The sequence below is a fragment of the Dasypus novemcinctus genome, chromosome 3, assembly GCF_030445035.2.
Source record: "Dasypus novemcinctus isolate mDasNov1 chromosome 3, mDasNov1.1.hap2, whole genome shotgun sequence".
Classification (NCBI taxonomy): domain Eukaryota; kingdom Metazoa; phylum Chordata; class Mammalia; order Cingulata; family Dasypodidae; genus Dasypus; species Dasypus novemcinctus.
Genome location: NC_080675.1, coordinates 3,634,635 through 3,652,522, shown reverse-complemented (window position 1 = coordinate 3,652,522; position 17,888 = coordinate 3,634,635). Strand labels below are relative to the sequence as shown.

At 55.4% G+C, this 17,888-nt stretch overlaps 2 protein-coding genes across 11 annotated transcripts in view; one reads left to right on the top strand and one right to left on the bottom strand.

Annotated features, from left to right (window-relative positions):
* Positions 1–9,381, top strand: part of WDR20 (WD repeat domain 20) — a 70,609-nt gene extending 61,228 nt beyond the window's left edge. For 3 of the 4 annotated variants that reach the window (XM_004454128.4, XM_058291481.2, XM_058291476.2), the window contains 2 exons: positions 696–1,955; positions 8,725–9,381. In XM_004454128.4, the coding sequence (XP_004454185.3) occupies positions 696–1,955; positions 8,725–8,778 (1,314 nt within the window). In that variant the 3' untranslated portion in view covers positions 8,779–9,381. Of the gene's footprint in view, positions 1–695; positions 5,521–8,724 lie in introns of those variants that run through there. The other variant, XM_058291487.2, reaches the window with a different exon arrangement.
* A 2,942-nt stretch (positions 9,382–12,323) lies between these two features.
* The window catches only part of MOK (MOK protein kinase), a 65,189-nt gene continuing 59,624 nt past the window's right edge, over positions 12,324–17,888 (bottom strand). For 5 of the 7 annotated variants that reach the window (XM_071213687.1, XM_004454133.4, XM_058291437.2 and 2 more), the window contains one exon: positions 12,324–13,031. In XM_071213687.1, coding sequence (XP_071069788.1) covers positions 12,717–13,031 — 315 coding nt within the window. In that variant the 3' untranslated portion in view covers positions 12,324–12,716. The remainder of the gene's footprint in view (positions 13,032–17,888) is intronic. The other 2 variants (XM_012523550.4, XM_058291443.2) reach the window with 2 other exon arrangements.

The window sequence follows — 17,888 nt, the reverse complement described above, 5'->3', positions numbered from 1 at the left end:
GAGCAGTGGACCAGTGGACTGGGAATTGGCGTGAAGCGCAGCGGGAAAGGCAGGCACGGCTGTGGAGCCAGCCTTCTCCGCGTTTCTTTAACAACCACCTTGTTCCAAAGAGGCGTTTGAGGAAGCGCTCCTACAGCTACACACAGGACAGTGTGGACGAGGGAGGAGGTCTCAGTCCGGGACTGAGTTTGGACACAGGAGGGGTGCTGTGAAGGCCCTGAGCTCCATAGCAGTGGGGGCACGCCTCATGCCCCACCTTGGAGCCACCTGAGCCGAGAGACACAGGTCGTCAGTGTGACTGCGGTCACGGGGCCCAGAGAGCCCCTGAGGCCCGGCTGGCCTGGCTGCGGGCCGAGGGATTTTTCCTGGGGTCCTCACAGAGAAGACTGTGGAGCAGTGGCGGCAAGACTCTCCTGCGGAGAAAGGGAGGCGCTGCCGAGGCAGGCCGCAGCCCCCGCACCAGCCCGCCTGCGTCGCATCACTCCCCGGGGCCTTTGGCCTGACCCCAAGTGCTGTCCCCAAATGTCAGTGTGTCGCCAGTGCTCTGCACGGCCCTGGCCTGTCCCAGGGCTAAGATGTGGGGTTCCCGGGTGGGCTCCCTGCACCTCACCAGGAAGCAGGCAAGTTTTCTTGCTGGAAAAGTAGAACTTTAAAACTTCTCCATCGTGGTAACTTGTTCTCCTTTGTCTTCACAGAGATTAATAGACAAGTCACGAGTAACCTGTGTCAAGTGGGTTCCCGGTTCGGAAAACCTGTTCCTGGTGGCTCATTCGAGTGGGAACATGTACTTGTATAACGTGGAGCACACGTGTGGCACCACAGCCCCCCACTACCAGCTCCTAAAGCAGGGGGAGAGCTTTGCTGTGCACACTTGCAAGAGCAAATCCACGAGGAACCCTCTCCTTAAGTGGACGGTGGGCGAGGGGGCCCTCAACGAGTTTGCCTTCTCCCCAGATGGCAAGTTCTTAGCCTGCGTGAGCCAGGACGGGTTCCTGCGGGTGTTTAACTTTGACTCGGTGGAGCCGCACGGTACGATGAGGAGCTACTTCGGAGGCTTGCTCTGTGTGTGCTGGAGCCCGGACGGCAAGTACATTGTGACGGGGGGGGAGGACGACTTGGTGACGGTCTGGTCTTTTGTAGACTGCCGAGTGATAGCGCGAGGCCATGGGCACAAATCCTGGGTCAGTGTGGTGGCCTTTGATCCCTATACCACCAGTGTTGAAGAAAGCGACCCGATGGAGTTCAGCGGCAGTGACGAGGACTTCCAAGACCTCCTTCATTTTGGCAGAGATCGGGCAAATAGCACCCAATCTCGGTTATCCAAACGGAACTCTACAGACAGCCGCCCCGTCAGCGTCACGTATCGTTTTGGCTCGGTGGGCCAGGATACACAGCTCTGCTTATGGGACCTCACGGAAGACATCCTCTTCCCCCACCAGCCCCTCTCAAGAGCAAGGACACACACAAATGTCATGAATGCCACAAGCCCTCCCGCCGGAAGCAATGGGAACAGTGTCACGGCTCCGGGGAACTCCGTGCCCCCTCCCCTCCCACGGTCCAACAGCCTTCCACACTCGGCGGTCTCCAGCGCTGGCAGCAAAAGCAGTGTCACGGACGGGGCCATTGCTTCTGGGGTCAGCAAATTTGCAACACTCTCCCTGCACGATAGGAAGGAAAGACACCACGAGAAAGATCACAAGCGCAACCACAGCATGGGACACATTTCTAGCAAGAGCAGTGACAAGCTGAACCTAGTTCCCAAAACCAAAACGGACCCAGCGAAAACTTTGGGAACGCCCCTGTGTCCACGAATGGAAGACGTTCCCTTGTTAGAGCCGCTGATTTGTAAAAAGATAGCACACGAAAGACTGACTGTGTTAATTTTTCTTGAAGACTGTATAGTCACTGCTTGTCAGGAGGGATTTGTTTGCACATGGGGAAGGCCTGGTAAAGTGGTAAGTTTTAATCCTTAATGCTGCACCAGAGCTAGAACTTGACTAGGTAGTGAGCGTTTTCCTGGCGGGAGGGGTGGGGTGTACAAGACTGTGAATGACACTTGTTACTCTTAATGTAAATCTAAATGCATCAGAGCCATAATTTTGGATACTGCATGCCATGTAATTCTGAATCATTTGATGAATCACCTTAGAGCGTTTAAAAAGTATATAATCAAACTAATTGCCAGCCACGACAGTCATCCTCCTGGGAGTTAGCATCCCAAGGTTAGTGTTCCTGTATTAGACTCTTTCAATTTTAGGAAAATCATGCCAGTGTGGGGAAACAATGACTTCAAAAGGCTAAAAATTAAAATTTCCGCTTTAACTGGAATATTTTTGCTTAACTCAATTAGAATATTGTACACCTGATCAGAGTGTGTTCAGTACAGCCGGCCATTAATTGTCATTTATAATCCAATTTTTTATCTTAATCATAAAATGTTTAGGAATCTCTGAAATTTAACTTTAGGAACAAAGCATTCAGCAGGGTTGATTGATATTATTTTTACATTGTTCTGGCAATCCACAGAAAGAGAAGAGCCTTAATTTTTAAAACTCATTTTAGTCATTTTATGACAATTAAAATTGTTTAATAAACATCTTTTTTCAAAGAAGCTGTTTGTAGCACTTTGCTTGGGATTCTGACTAGGTGCGTGCACTAAAGGACATGCATGTCACTCAGCGCCTGACCAGTTCCCGCCAGCTGTGGGCTGAGGACACCCACAGCCGCTGTCAAAAGTGCCTCTTGCCACATAAACCAAGGTTTTTTATGTCTGACGAGCCTTGCTCATGGTTTTTTCCAACGAGGGAAAAGGAGATTTTTTTCCTTTTGACCAGAAGGGCACCCGACATGGGGCCGTGGGCAGCGTCTCTGCTTCGTTCTGGAAAGACTTGCCCTTGTCTGGAGTTTGTCTTCCCGCCCGGAGGAGCAGGCACAAGTGCAGGTTGTCCCCTTTCCTGGCAGGCGACGGCAGCTGTGATTCCGGGGTGACGCGGACGGCTCGCCTGGCCCAGGCTCGGGCCCTCCCCGAGCGCCTCCCCTCGGGCCGGCAGCCTGCGTCGTCGGGGTGCGGCCCTCCCTGCGGGGCTGCTGGCCGCGGGGCTTGGTTGTGATTCCTTACGGACCTTAGCGGCTGCGGGCGGAATTCTCAGATTCCAGTCTCCACAGCGGATGAGATGGTTCTTTGAGCTACATATTTTGTGTCAACGTGGTGATCTTATTTGTTAACTTATTTGGGCCACTTCGGTTTGTTTTTCTGTGTTGCACACCTTTGAAATTAAACAGAAGCAATGACCATTTATTCTGGTTTGCGTCGTGAATGCGACTCAGAAAAGGGACCCTGAGGACTCCTGCTTGCGGGGCGGTGGCCCTGACCGCGGAGCCAGGCCAGTCCAGGCCTGCTGCGCCCACGTCCTGGCGCCGTGCCCAGCGGCTTCCGTTGCCCGGTGTCAGCCGGCGCAGGGCCGGGCCTCCCGGGCGCACCTCCCGGATGTGTCGCTTTCACCGAGCACCTGCCTTCACCTCCAGGAGGCTCCTCTGTTGCTAAGTGTCAGTGGACCGCCAGGTCACCGAGAGCCGCCATCCCGCAGATGGCTTCCACCCTGGGCTGTCGGAGGACAGGCTAGAAACCAGCCTCCCACGTGCGGCTTTCTGCACTTGGACTTGGAGCACCGTAGGAATTCAGTTTCAGCTGCTGCTGAGGCATCGTCGCATGTGCAGATTCAAACTCAGGACTTCGGATCTGGCCCCGTGGAGAACGGCCACTCAGCTCAGCAGCGTTCATGGCTCATCTTACCATGACCTTCACTGGCAGGAAAGCTCTCCACCCGCTGACCGGTGGCCTGACACTGAGTGGCCGACACTGCCCCTCCAACTCTCGCGGTTGCGTCCCGCTGAGGGGAGTTGTGGCTGGGTGCGTGGGGGTGAGCAGAAGGGAGGAGAACGTTCCCTGCGGCGCTTGCCGGAGAAGCAGCGAGAGAGAAGGGCGCGGTGGGAGGCGGGATCCCCCACCCTTCACCCAATAGCCTTTGTAATGACCCTGGGGTCGGCAGGAGGGGCACGTGCCCTCTGATGCTATGCTGCTTCCTTGCCAGCCACGGAGATTCGGGGGGTGCTTTGTGCTTTATTCTCACTACACTCTGAGCTTCCTCAGGCCAGACGTTGCCATGACCAGGGTCTTTTCTGCCCTGCCCCTGGGGGAGAGCGCAGCCAGCCCCTGGCCAGGGAGGGGGTGCCCCTCGGGCAGCACTCCTACCGAGTACCTTGGCAACGGAAAGGTACCACAGGGTGACGCCCCGGGTCGGGGTCAGAGGTCAAGGCCAGCGCCAAGCCGCTTGTAACCCCCCAAGTGCGTGTGACTCAGCAGGCTTCTGAGACGCCACAGGCAGGTCCAGCCCCAAACCTCCTCTGACACTGTTCAAGGGCCCCCAAGAGGGCCGGAAGGACTGCTCTGGAAGACGTGGCCTCCCCGTGGACACCCACTCCGAGACGGGGAGGCAGGCGCAGGAAGGGGGCGGGAGTGGGCAGTTCTCCGTGTGTAAGTCCTTGCTGGTGAAGAGCCATCGCTGCACCTTCCGGCAGCGAGAGGAGAAGAGTGTGCTCTCCTGTGAGCCCGGGCTGGGCGCTGGAGAGAAGCGCCTCCTCCCTCACCCCGCACCTCCTGGGGCAGCGGGACGTGCTGAGGATGTCCAGTTAGGAAATGGGCTGGAGCTGTGCCGCCCTGTCCCCGACGTCTGCGCTGCTCCGCACGGTCCCCCAACCTCTCACCTGGGGGGGCTGGGAGGAGGGCTGCAAGGAGGGGAGCCGGGGTGGGCTGCAGAGGGGAAGTGGTCTGTGCAGGGGTGGGCGCGGGAGGAACGGAAGCGGGTCCGCTGTGGGCTGGCCAGCAAGGCCCGCCGTGTCCCCAGCACCCGCAGTGGCTCCCCGTGGTGGCCACTCGGCTCCCCCACAGGCGCCTTGCCCGGAGCCCTGCGGCTCTCAGCGGCCCGGCCATGTCCAAGGGGCCTGGAAAAGCACATTCGGCTGTGGCCTCTGAACACAGAAGGCCCCTCCAAAAGCTCTCTGGAAGGGGCCTCTGGTCAGTGGAACTGCCGCCTCGCAATTGAAAAGTGTAAAAGAAGTTTCCTGCCTTTTTACGGTTTCTCTATACCTGAGTTTATTCAGGACTGCTCGGTTAGGTGACACTGCACAATTAACCGTATGAGTATTTAAAATCAAAAGTAAAAATCACATTTTTTTTTTTTACAGTTTCACCCAATTTCTTGGTACCTTGAATAAATTTCATAAAGCGCCTTCCTGAAATGAAATACGGGCAAATTAACTGCTGCAATAATGAATGAAGCTTTATTAGTATTGTTACAACTTTAAGAAAATCATGTTTCTGTTCTCACTGTTTTGTTTTTAGGTATTCATTTGTCATTGTTACAGCTAAAGACACTGACTAAAATACCTGACATTACAAAGTACTTTGGGGTTGTCTTCTGTATACTGACATCAAATAAAAATGTGTGAATGAATTGTAAATAATTTTCAATAGTCATTTTCACATACATCTAAGCTTTTAAAAATCTCTGAACTAAAAAAGAAAAGCTTTAACTGCTGTAGAAATTAAGGGCCTTGGAAATGTTTTACAGAGTGTTGCTACTACCACTTGTTCTCATTGTCATTAGCCGCTTAAAAAATGAAATGTTTGGGAAGCAGATTTGGCCCAGTGGTTAGGGCGTCCGTCTGCCACATGGGAGCTCCGCGGTTCAAACCCCGGGCCTCCTTGACCCGTGTGGAGCTGGCCGGTGCTCAGTGCTGGTGCGCACAAGGAGTGCCCTGCCACGCAGGGGTGTCCCAGCATAGGGGAGTCCCACGCGCAAGAAGTGCGCCCCATAAGGAGAGCTGCCCAGCGCGAAAGAAAGTGCAGCCTGCCCAGGTAATGGCACCGCCCACACGGAGAGCTGACACAACAAAAAGAGACACAGATTCCCGGTGCAGCTGACAAGACAAACAGACGCAGAAGAACACACGGAGAATGGCGGCGGGAGTTCGCTGTGGGCCGGGCACGGATGCAGGCATGAGCCAGCAGGCGCTCTGCGGGCCAGGAAGCTGGGCCGGGCGCGGGGCTCCCCGCCTGCCTGGCCCCCCCAGCTGAGCAGGGCAGGGCTTGCTGGGATGTCACAAGGGCCTGCGGGGGCTGCCCAGTGTGGGGTCGCCCCGCCTGGGGACAGGGGCGCACCTTGCCTCCCGTCCCACCAAGGGCTGACGAGGCCTGCGGGTGCCACCACATCAGAGCCTCGGACCAAGCAACGGCCGGTTCCCCCGTTCCCCCCACCAGCGGCGCCCACCTCAGCCTCCTGCCATCACAGCCTCCGGGCAGCAGGACAAACCCCGCCCGCAGGCCATGTGCCCGGCTGGTCCTGGGTCAGGGCCTGAGGCTGTGTGGCTGTGCCTTGGGTCCCCTGTCCGCTAACTCGGGAGAGATGATTCATTCCTCCTCGTGGTTCCGCGGCTGAGCACCCGCCTCTTCCAGGGTCTGTACCAGGCCCCTGGGCCCTGAGGTCCCGGGCCGTCCCGCAGGGTCTGCACCAGCCACCTTAGGCTCTCAGGTCCCGGTCGCGGCGTGGCGTGAGGCCTAGAGGTAACGGTGTAGCCGAAGAGCCGCCCCGCCCGCCAGGGCCTCAGCCCCTGGGCCTTGGGCACTTGAGATTTTCCAGAAGGTCAGGGACCGAGGGGAGGACTGGGTGGGTGGGGGTGCCTGGAGGATCCCCGTCTCGAGCCTGGGCTCTCAGGCAGGGGCCTGGCTGGGGGCGCCTCCCCGGGGCCGAGGGCTGCTCAGGTGGGAACAGGGTGCTGGGCCGCGCCCCCTGGGACCCTGGGCTGTGCCTGTGGCCTCTGAGCCCGGACGTGCAGACGACACACCCGATGTCCAAGGCGCTGCACGAGGAGAGAACGTGAGAGATCTTGTTGAGATCTTTTACGCACCAGAATACAGTGGGTTAAATAAATCTTTAAATTCACTCCACCCGCTTAGTTTTTACTGCGCTGCTAGAAAACCCCAAGTCTCCCCTGGGGCTCACGCCGCCTCTCAGTGGGACCCCGCCGGTCCCGGGCCGCGGGGCGCGCCCTTCTGCAGAGCTCCCCGCAGCCGCACAACGCCGGTGGCAGGGATGGCTTCAAAGGGCGCACTGTGCAGAGGGGCCCCGTGGCGGGCCTCGGGGGGCTGCGGGGCGCAGGAGCAGGGTCCCCTGCTTGGGGCTGTAGCCCTGAGCCCGGCTCCGGGAAACACTTTTTCCTCTTTAGAGCCTGGGGCCGTGTGGCTGGGAAGGCGAGGCTCCAGGCCCTTCAGGTCCGAGTCAGTACAGGTGCGATTCGGGATCCACGAGGCCAAGGGCCCCTGCGGCCGAGCGGGGTCAGCCCTGCACGCTCCGTGGCTCTTTCCAGCTGATTGTGTCTACACGTAACAGATTTCAGGCTCAAGGCAAGAAACTCGCTGCGGGTTAAGTGGCTTGGAGTGAGACAGTCAGGTGTGGGCAGAGCCCAAGGCCAAGCTCATTCCATCGCCCAAGTCCAGCGTGTGCACGGCGTCTGAGGTTTGTCATCTGTTTTTTTTGGCTTGTTTTTTTTTTAAGATTTATTTTTATTTATTTAATTCCCTTCCCCTCCCCCAGTTGTCTGTTTCCTGTGTCTTTTTCCTGCGTCTTGTTTCTTTGTCCGCTTCTGTTGTCGTCAGCGGCACGGGAAGTGTGGGCGGCACCATTCCTCGGCAGGCTGCTCCCTCCTTCGCGCTGGGCGGCTCTCCTTACGGGGCGCACTCCTTGCGCGTGGGGCTCCCCTACGCGGGGGACACCCCTGTGTGGCAGGGCACTCCTTGCGCGCATCACCACTGCGCATGGGCCAGCTCCATGTGGGTCAAGGAGGCCCGGGGCTTGAACCGCGGAGCTCCCATGTGGTAGACGGACGCCCTATCCACTGGGCCAAAGTCCGTTTCCCTGAGGTTTGTCATCTAAACTGCCGAGCCACTGCCTCCGCCGCGCTTGTGCTCCTAGAAGCCGCCATCTGCAGCTCGCCGCACACTGTTGTAACCTAAAAATCGTTCTTAATAAATACGCGCCAAACTAGGATGGACTCTGCGACCCCGCAGCAAGTGCAAGGGAGCGTGAGTGTTTTGTGCCACCCTCCAGATGCGGCGAGAAACGGGCACAGGCCCCTTGGTCCCAGCCTCGCTGGGCGGCAAGCGCTGCCATCTCCCTAGTGCGGGGGGACCTCGCCACCACGCAGCTCAGTCCTGCCTTCTGCCCCCAAATCCCCACTTTGCACTGGGGCCCGCTGTCCATGGCTCAGCTGCCCTCACACTGCCCGAGAGCAACGGAGAACCTTGGAGGCCAGGCCGCAGAAAGCAGCTCTGCCCTTGGAGGCCAGGCCACAGCATCTGGGCCTTCCAGGCAGGGCGGTTGCCAAGCTGGGGGTGCCCAGCTCCCGAGGCACGGGGACACGGTCCTAAAGCCCCCTGGCCCTGCCCGCCAGTGGACAGTGGGCCACGGGATGCCGCCCACGCAGGGGGGCTGAGCTCCACGGCTTCCCATAACTCAGAAATGTCATGGAAGGTTCTGGTAGAACCCTGGCTTCCAAACCAAACTCTGCCCTTCCCTGATCATGGGAAACTGCGGCCAAGGCCGAGTAATGAGACTTCCTCCCCTGCCTGGTGTCCCGCTGGATTAATGTAAACTGCTTTGTTTGCAGGGTGTATTGTCATCCCCAAACCAGGCCACTGCTCCAGGGGGCACTGTAATGTAGCGGCCCCCGCCACTCCCCAGCGCACACCCCAGAGGACACGGGAGCCACGCACCAGGAGCTGCGCCCCAGCCGAGGCCTGCCGACCGGAGCTCTGCGTGGGGGTGCCACAGGCTGCCACTCAGCCGCTCCCCCAAGAAGTCGTGTCCATTTGTAAACCACTTTCGGGACTGCAGTAAAAATAAGAAACTCTAAAATTCAATGTAATTAGATCTTGTGTATGTATGTATGTAGATTCTATTTGCATATATATAAAATAGTGTAAAAATGTTTCTTGGTCAAGAAATCCCCTTAAATTCAACTGTTATAAATAGTGCGGCCCTGTCTTGGCACTGGTTTTTTTTCTGGAACCAGAAGACAAGCCGGATGCACTCGTGAAGAAAGTTGTTATTCTTAAATCTGTAATTCAGAAGAAGGATGCTGCAAATCCTAGATTTTTACAACTTGTTTGCACTTAAAATAGTTCAGTGCTGATAGAAAATTACTTTGAGAAGGGGGCTGGACTTGTGGCCCCAAGGTGTGCAGTAGAGATGCCCTTTATCTAACATTTACCTCCAATGCAAAAATTCTGTCATATAAATAATTAACCCTGCCATTGGGAGAGTTTGGGTGCTTCCCTGGTCATTTTTGTCACTTGAGTGCTACTTCTAATTCATGAGAAAAGTTAATAGTAAAACTTGAGTATCCGGTTGGTGTACCCTGGGGCACTGAAGCTTGGGTGGAAGCTGTCCTTGGCACACCACTGCCCGCGAGGGTGCTCAGCTCCCCTCGCCTGGCCAGGGTGGGTGCAGGCACGTGGGCGCCCGGGCGGCGGCCCAGCCGAGCAGCTTTGCCTCCAGCTGGGAGCGAGTGAGGCTGGCCTTGTCGCTGGGGAGCGTGAACGTGGCTCGCGGCCAGTGTGGCTGGACGTGGCCCAGGAAGCCTTAGCTGGGGGAGCCCTTGGGTGGAGCCGGCTCGCTGGCCTCTCCCGAGCTCCGGGCGTGCCCTCACCTGCTTTAGATGCCACAAGTTTCTAGAATCACGCCAGAATGTCTGGCTGCCAAGCAGAAGGACGTTGCTCGTTTTTATTAGTAAAACCCCAGACAGTGGCGCCCTTAGAGGACTTTCTCTGATGAGACTAAACCATGAAGTGTCAGAAACACACTTCCCTAAGGGATCACGTTATTTGAGCACATCTAGTAAACTGAGGCTAGAAAGGAGGAGTGCACCCGTCGCCCTTGGAGAGGGCTGCTCCGTGTTCCTCGTTCCCTTGACCGCGGCCAGCGCGGCTGCGGCGGGCCGGCCTCTGCCTTCTCGGCCTTTCGGGGGAGAGGCTGTGGCCCCAGCGTGAGCACCGGAGCCTGGGAGGCGCCAGCTGCGTGCGGGGGCCTCGGCACCTGGGGGGGGCACCAGGGCCCTTCCGGGGCAAGGGAGCCCCCACGAGAGGCCACGTGCGCCTGCAGGTCACGGCTCCTGGTTCGGCCGGTGTCAGCCTTAGGCAGGTTCATCACTGCTCGCTCTTAGTGAAGTCCTTGGCTTCCTTGCGTCACGACGCAGAGCTGGACCCACGAGGGGCAGCTCAGGGCCGAGGGTGAGGCCGGGCCGGCCCCGTGCCTGATGCCTCCGCGCGGGGCGGCCAGCCCGGCTCTGGCCCTGAGCAGGGTGCTGCTGCGGCTCCAGCTCTGCCGCCCGCACCAGGCTCAGGGGTGCACTTTGCACTTGGCCTTTGCAGAGGCCCACGTGCCAAGGGCCACGCTCTGTTTAAGGTTCCAGGCGGAATCGGCGCCGGCCCGAGCTGGCTTCCCAAAGCGAGCCGTGCTCGGCCGTGCCCCCGGCCCACAGGCGAACCCGCAGGCCTGGCACGGCAGCGAGGCCCCAGGTCGTCAGGAGCCGTGGAAGGTCCGCCCAGGTCCCGGTACAGTTGCACGTGTACTGTCCTTGCTTGCTGTCGTCAGTGTGCACACACCCTGGGGCCGATGCGTGCAGCGCCCCTCGTGGGGAGCGGCGCAGGGGAGTCCCGGGATGGCAGCTCTCGGGCACAGCCTGGCGGGGGGAAAACGTGGCAGGTGGCAGGGGTGCCCCCATCCCCTGGAGGCACAGCCGCCCTTTCTGAGTTTTTTGTGGTGCCGTCGATAGAGCCTAACGGCCCCTGGGCTGTCCCCTGCAGCGGGCGTCCCTCTGCCCACTGGCTGGTGGTCTTGGGACACTCAGACACCCTCCAATTAGAGTCCACGGACCGACGCCTGCTCAGCCTCTCTGCCCTGGGCCAACCCCCTCGGGAGCCTCGTCTGTTCTGGGAGGTGGGCGCCAGCTGCAGTCGCCCCTTCGCCACCCCTGGGGAAGTGGGTGGGAGCCGACAGAGTGCCCGTCCAGGGGCAGCACCCAGCGCTGGGCAGGCCCTGGGAAAGCCCGCAGGAAGGGACTTCTGAAGGGTCGAGGGCATCCCCTAGACTGGCCACCGGCCTTCCTAACAGCCTGGCAGATGCAGGGGGGCCGACAGCCGCGACCCTGCGCAGGCCCTGCCCACCGCGGTGGGCTCCAGCCCTGGCCTCGGCTCCTGCCCATGCCGGGGGCCCCCAGCATTTGAAAGAGCTAAGTGCTACCCCGCTCGGGGCGCAGGCGGCCAAGCCCCCAAAGGGGACTTCCTGTGCCGAGGCGGGCACCCAAACCCTCAGCCACGGAGCAGGTGTCATGCCGCAGCCCTGGCCTCCTGCCGGGGGCCCGGGCATGTCCCTGGGCAGCAGCACCTGCACCCTGAGTCTGCTTTCTCAGGAGCAGGAGAACTGGCCAGGCCTGCTCCCTACCTAGGGCCCCCTCCACCCACCGCCCCGCACCCCTGCCCTTGCCCCCATCAGCGTGCAGGACTCCCAGGGCCCCTGCTGCCAGCACTGCTCATGAGCCCGGGCCCAGGCCGCCTGGCTCACGCCCCGCCTGGCTCACGCCCGTGCCCCCTGTGCCCTCCTCCCAGGGCCCAGCAGGGGCGCCGCATCCACTGCCAGGGCGCATCCTGCTTCACCACTGCGGGGCAAGAGGAGCGTCACGACGGAGTCTTAAAAGAGGAACACAGAGGCTTAAAGCCCGAGAGACGGGGCTTCTTTCAAGTGGGGCAGGTCTGAGAAGGGCAGCAGCGCGCAACCCCCAGGGCAGGTTTGGGGAGGAGCACGCGGCCACCAGGCTGCCGCCCCGGCCTGCAGCCCCGGAGTCCCCCAGCCTCGTGCCGCCAGGCCCAGGGGAAGCAGGTCTCCTGTGGGGCGCGGGGCCACCCCTCTGCTGCCTCAGGGCATGAGACCCGACTGCCCAGACCTTGGGAAAGGACGCACTCTACCCACGGAGGGCGGCAGGGCCGGCTGGCAGCTCAGGGGACACCCGGGGACACTAGGCACCAACTGGCCCGACGGCAACCGCTGCCCACTTCAAACTTGCGCAGCCCCGGGGCCCCGGGCAGGCCTGGTGGACCCTCCTGGGGTTTCGAAAGGGAACCTGAGGCGGCCTCCCTGCCTCCCCGCCGGGCCCGGCTTGCCGGCAGGGTCTCCACGCAGAGGGGACAGGAAGGACACGAGGAGCCGAGCAACAGGAGGAGGCGCCTGGTCACCACAGCGCGGTCTTTAATAAAACCCCAGGTGCCCGAGGGGACCCCTGCACGACTTCTCAGATCTGCGTGTGCCCCCGACGCAGGACGGGCTGCAGCCTGGGACACGGGCCCTTCACGCCAAGCCCAGATGAGACAGGCCGGGTCCCAGATGATCTGTTTTGAGCCACGTAAAGAATTACAAAATATTCTCTCCTCCAAATGCTCATGACGATGACGTGCAGCCCTGGGACGAGGTGTCCCCGCACCGGCGGGCGCGGTGCTAACGGGCGTGGGCTGGGGGCGCGGCGGGGCGGGCGAGGCGCCCCTGCGGGCTCGCGGGCACCAGCTGCTCCCGGTCGAGGGCGCGGCCGCTCAGTCCCCGCCGCCTCTCCTACCGATGGCGGGCAGGCGGCACCGCGCCGCGCGCGCCTTCACGTCCTGGCTTGTAGCTGCCTGTAAAAGGAACCACAGACACCGGAGGGGGCGCGGGCAGGGCCGAGCCGCCGCCCCCCGGGAGCCAGCGGGGCGCTACCTGCTCTCCGCTCCGGGCACACTTCAGGGGCTGCAGCGGGGGCGCGTTGCCGCCCCTTCCGGGCGCCAGCACGGGCTGCAGCGCGGGGCCGGAGGAGGCCTGCGGCGCGCCCGCGCCCGCCAGCCTCAGCCGGGGCAGCGCCAGCAGGCAGGCCGCTGGCTTCAGTGACTGCTTCTAGAAACAAAACAGAGGTCAGCTGAACGCACAGCGGCTTCCCCTTACGGAAATCAGGAAAAACAAGACGCTCTTCTGCGCTGCGTTGTATACTCTAACCTGGTCATGGGCTACGACCAGGCGACCAGCATCCCAGAGCAAGGCGGCCACTGGCTCGGGCCCGGTGGCCACAGGCCAAGGCTCTGCGCGGCGGGCTCCCCGAGGGAGGTGCGGCTGCTCACTTGGCCAGTGCCAGTCGTGACACCTCCTGGGCCAAGGCCACAGGTGGGGGAGGGGCCGCGGGGCCCCCTCCTGCTGGGTGACACCGGCAAGGGGGGCCCGCAGGTCCCACAGGGTCTCAGGCCACAGGGACGCTGCTGCCCTCAGACCCGTGCCACCTGCCTCCACTGTCTGGCTTGTGAGCTGAGAGGTTTCTACACCTTTTAATTGTTAAAAAAATGGCATTTTGTGACTCATGAAAATTACATGGAACTCCATTTTCAGCATCCGTGAATAAGTTTTCCTGGAACACAGCCCACATGCATGGATGCAGCATCTGCGCTTCCTGTGACTCCAGCAGCAGCTGTGTCGCTGTGACAGAGACTGCGTGGCCTGAGAGGCCTGGACCAGCCCTTTCCTGAACCTCACGGCCCAGGAGTGCTGACCCCTGACCTGGCTGGGCAGCCTCTGCTGGGTGCCGGCTAGGAGGGACATCCCCAAACGTCGGAATGGCTGCTGGCTTGAGAAGGGAATCAGGGGTGGGGAGCAGGTCTGGGGGGAAAGAGCAGGCAATCCAATTAGAACAAGTGTGCTTTTGAGACACCCAAGCGGAGCTGCCAAGTAGGTGGTTGGACATGAGAGCCTGGATTTCTAGAAAGCAGCCTGGCCTGGACATACCCACATCCTCAGCTCCTAGCACACAGTAAGCAGTCAATAAACATTGAGGGAAACGGACTTTGGCCCAGTGGTTAGGGCGTCCGTCTACCACACAGGAGGTCCGCGGTTCAAACCCCGGGCCTCCTTGACCCGTGTGGAGCTGGCCCATGCGCAGTGCTGATGCGCGCAAGGAGTGCCCTGCCACACAGGGGTGTCCCCCGCATAGGGGAGCCCCACGCGCAAGGAGTGCGCCCCGTAGGGAGAGCCGCCCAGCGCGGAGGAGGGAGCAGCCTGCCCAGGAATGGCGCCGCCCACACTTCCCGTGCCGCTGACGACAACAGAAGCGGACAAAGAAACAAGACGCAGCAAAAAGACACAGAAAACAGAGAACCAGGGGAGGGGAGGGGAATTAAATAAATAAAAAATAAATAAATAAATCTTTAAAAAAAAAATAAAATAAAATAAACATTGAGATCAATGAATAGGAGTATAGAAGAAAGAATAGCAGAAAGGATAACCAAAAGAGTAAAAAAGACAAAAATAAGATATGACATATGAAAACCAAAGAATAAAATGGAGGAAGGAAATAGTGCATTTATTGAGTATTATTGAATATAAATGGATTAAATTCCCCAATCAAAAATTACAGGCTGACAGAATGGATTAAAACACGAGCCATTCATCTGCTGCTTACAAGAGACTCACCTTAGACCCAGGGATACAATCCAGCTGACAGTAAAAAGTTGGAAAAAGATACCCCACACAAACACTAACCAAAAAAGAGCAGGGGTGTCTATACTGATATCAGACAAAACAGACTTAAATGCAAAAGTGTTCTAAGAGACACAGAAGGTCATTACATATTAATAAACAGGACAGTCCACCAGGAAGATGTTACTGTCATAAACGTCTATGTACCTAACCAGGGTGCCCCAAAACACAGGAGACAAACTGGGAAAACTGCAGGGAGAAAGAAACATCTCCACAATAATCACTGGGGACTTCAACACCCCACTCGCATCACTGATAGAACAAATAGAAGAACAAGGGAACAGAGAACCTGAACAATAGGATAAACGAGCTAGACCTAACAGACATATACAGAACACTGCATCCAAACTCAGCAGGTTATACTTTCTTCTCAAGTGCCCATGGATCTTTCTCCAGGATAGACCACATATTAGGGCACAGTACAGTTCTCAATAAATATAAAAACACTGAAATTATACAAAGGTCCTTCTCAGATCATAGTGGAACGAAACTGAAAATCAATAATAGACAGGAAAGAGGTAAATTTGCAAATATGTGGAGGCTAAACAACACTCCTAAATAATGAGTGGGTCAAAGAAGAAATTGCAAGTGAAGTCAGTAAATATATTGAGACAAATGAAAACAAGAACACAACTTATCAAAACTTACGGGATACAGCGAAAGCAGTCTTGAGAGAGAAATTTATAGCCTTCAATGCCTATGTTAAAAAAGAAGAGCTAAACTCAAAGACTTAACTGAACAACTAGAAAAACTAGAAAAAGAACAGCAAACCAATCCCAAAGCAAGCAGAAAGAAATAGTAAAGATTGGAGCAGAAATAAATGAAATTGGGAACAAAAAAACCAATAGAGACAATCAACAAAACCAAAAGCTGGTTCTTTGAGAAGATCAATAAAATTGACAAATACCTAGCTAGAATAACAGAAAAAAAGAAAATGAAAATAAATACAATCAGAAATGAAAAGGGAGAAGTTACAACTGAATAATAAGAGGATATTATGAGAAACTATATGCCAACAAACCAGACAACACAAATGAAATGGACAAATTCCTAGAAATGCACAACCAACCTACACTGATGCTACAAGAAATACAAGAACTTAACAAACCAATCACATTTAAAGAGATTGACTCCGTCATCAAAAATCTCCCAGCAAAGAAAAATCCAGGACCAGATGGATTCACAGGTGAATTCTACCAAGCATTTCAAGAAGAATTAACACCAATCCTGTTTAAACTCTTTCAAAAAATTGAAGAGGAGGGAAAATTACCTGACACAATTTATGAAGCCAACATCACCCTAATACCAAAGCTAGATGAAGATACTACAAGAAAAGAAAATTACAGACCAATCTCTCTAGTGAACATAGATGCAAAAATTCTCAACAAGGGAAGCAGATTTGGCTCAACTGATATAGTATCCACCTACTGCATAGGAAGTCGAGGGTTCAAAACCAGGTCCTGACTCATGTGGAGCTGGCCCATGCGCAGTGCTGATGCGTGCAAGGAGGGCCATGCCATGCAGGGGTGTCCCCTGCATAGGGGTGCCCCACGCGCAAGGAGTGCGCCTCTCAAGGAGAGCTGCCCAGTGCGAAGAAAGCGCAGCCTGCCCAGGAGTGGCTCCACACACACAGAGAGCTGACACAGCAAGATGACACAACAAAAAGAGACACATATTCCTGGAGCCACCAACAATAATGCAAGCAGACAAAGAACACACAGTGAATGGAAACAGAGAGCTGACAACGGGGGGAGGGAGAGGGGAGATAAATAAATAAATAAATCTTTAAAAAAAGTTCTCAAGAAAATACTTGCAAATCGAATCCAACAGCATATCAAAAGACTTACACATCATGACCAAGTGGGATTTATTCCTGGTATGCAAGGCTGGTTCAACGTAAGAAAATCAATGTAATATACCACATTAACAAATTGAAGGTAAAAAAAAACACATGATAATCTCAATCTACCCAGAAAAGGCATTCAACAAAATCCAGCATCCTGTTTCGATAAAAACACTTGAAAAGATCAGATTAGAAGGAAAATTCCTCAATATGATAAAAGGCATATATGAAACACCCACAGCCAACATCTTACTCAATGGGGAAATGTTGAAAGCTTTTCCTTTAAGATCAGGAACAAGACAAGGATGCCCACTGTCACCATTGTTCTTCAATATTGTACTAGAAGTTCTAGCTAGGGCAATTAGAAAAGAAAAAAAAAAAATTAAAGGCATCCAAATAGGAAAAGAAGAAGTAAAACTGTTTGCAGATGACATGATCCTATACTTAGAAAATCCTGAAGTATCCACAACAAAGCTACTTGAGTTAATAAATGAATTCAGCAAAGATCAACATGTAAAAATCAGTAATGTTTTTGTACACTAGTATTGAACAATCTGAGGAGGAAATCGGGGAAATTCCATTTTCGATAGCAACAAAAAGACTCAAATACCTAGGAATTAATTTAACCAAAAAAGTACAGAACCTATATGCAGAAAACTACAAAACAATGTTAAAAGAAATTTTAAAAGACCTAAACAAATGGAAAGACATTTTGAGTTCATGGATCAGAAGAATAAATATCATCAAGATGGCAATCTTACCCAAACTGATTTATAGAGTCAGTGCAATACAATCAAATGGTGCTGGGACAACTGGATATTTATAACCAAAAGAATGAAAGTGGACCCCTATCTCACTCCCTACACAAGAATCAACTCAAAATTGATCAAAGACCTAAATATAAAAGCCAGGACCATAAAACCACTAGAAGAAAATGTAGGGAAACATCTTCAAGACCTTATGGTAGGTGGTGGTTTCTTAGACCTTATACCCAAAGCATGAGCAACAAAAGAAAAAATAGGTAAATGGGACCTCCTCAAAATTAAACTTTTGTACCTCACAGGACTTTGTCAAAAGGGTGAAAAGGCAGCCCACTCAATGGAGAAAATATTTGGAAATCACATGTCAGGTAAGGGTTTAATATCTAGGATATATAAAGAGATGTTGTAACTCAACAATAAAAAAACAAACGACCCAATTAAAAAATGGGCAAAAGATTTGAGTAGACATTTGTCCAAAGAACTACAAATGGCAAAAAAAAAAAACCACACATGAAGAAATGCTCAATATCATTAATGATTAGGGAATGCAAACCAAAACTACAATGAGGTATCATTTCACACCTATCAGAATGGCCACTATTAAAAAGACAGAACTACAAGTATTGG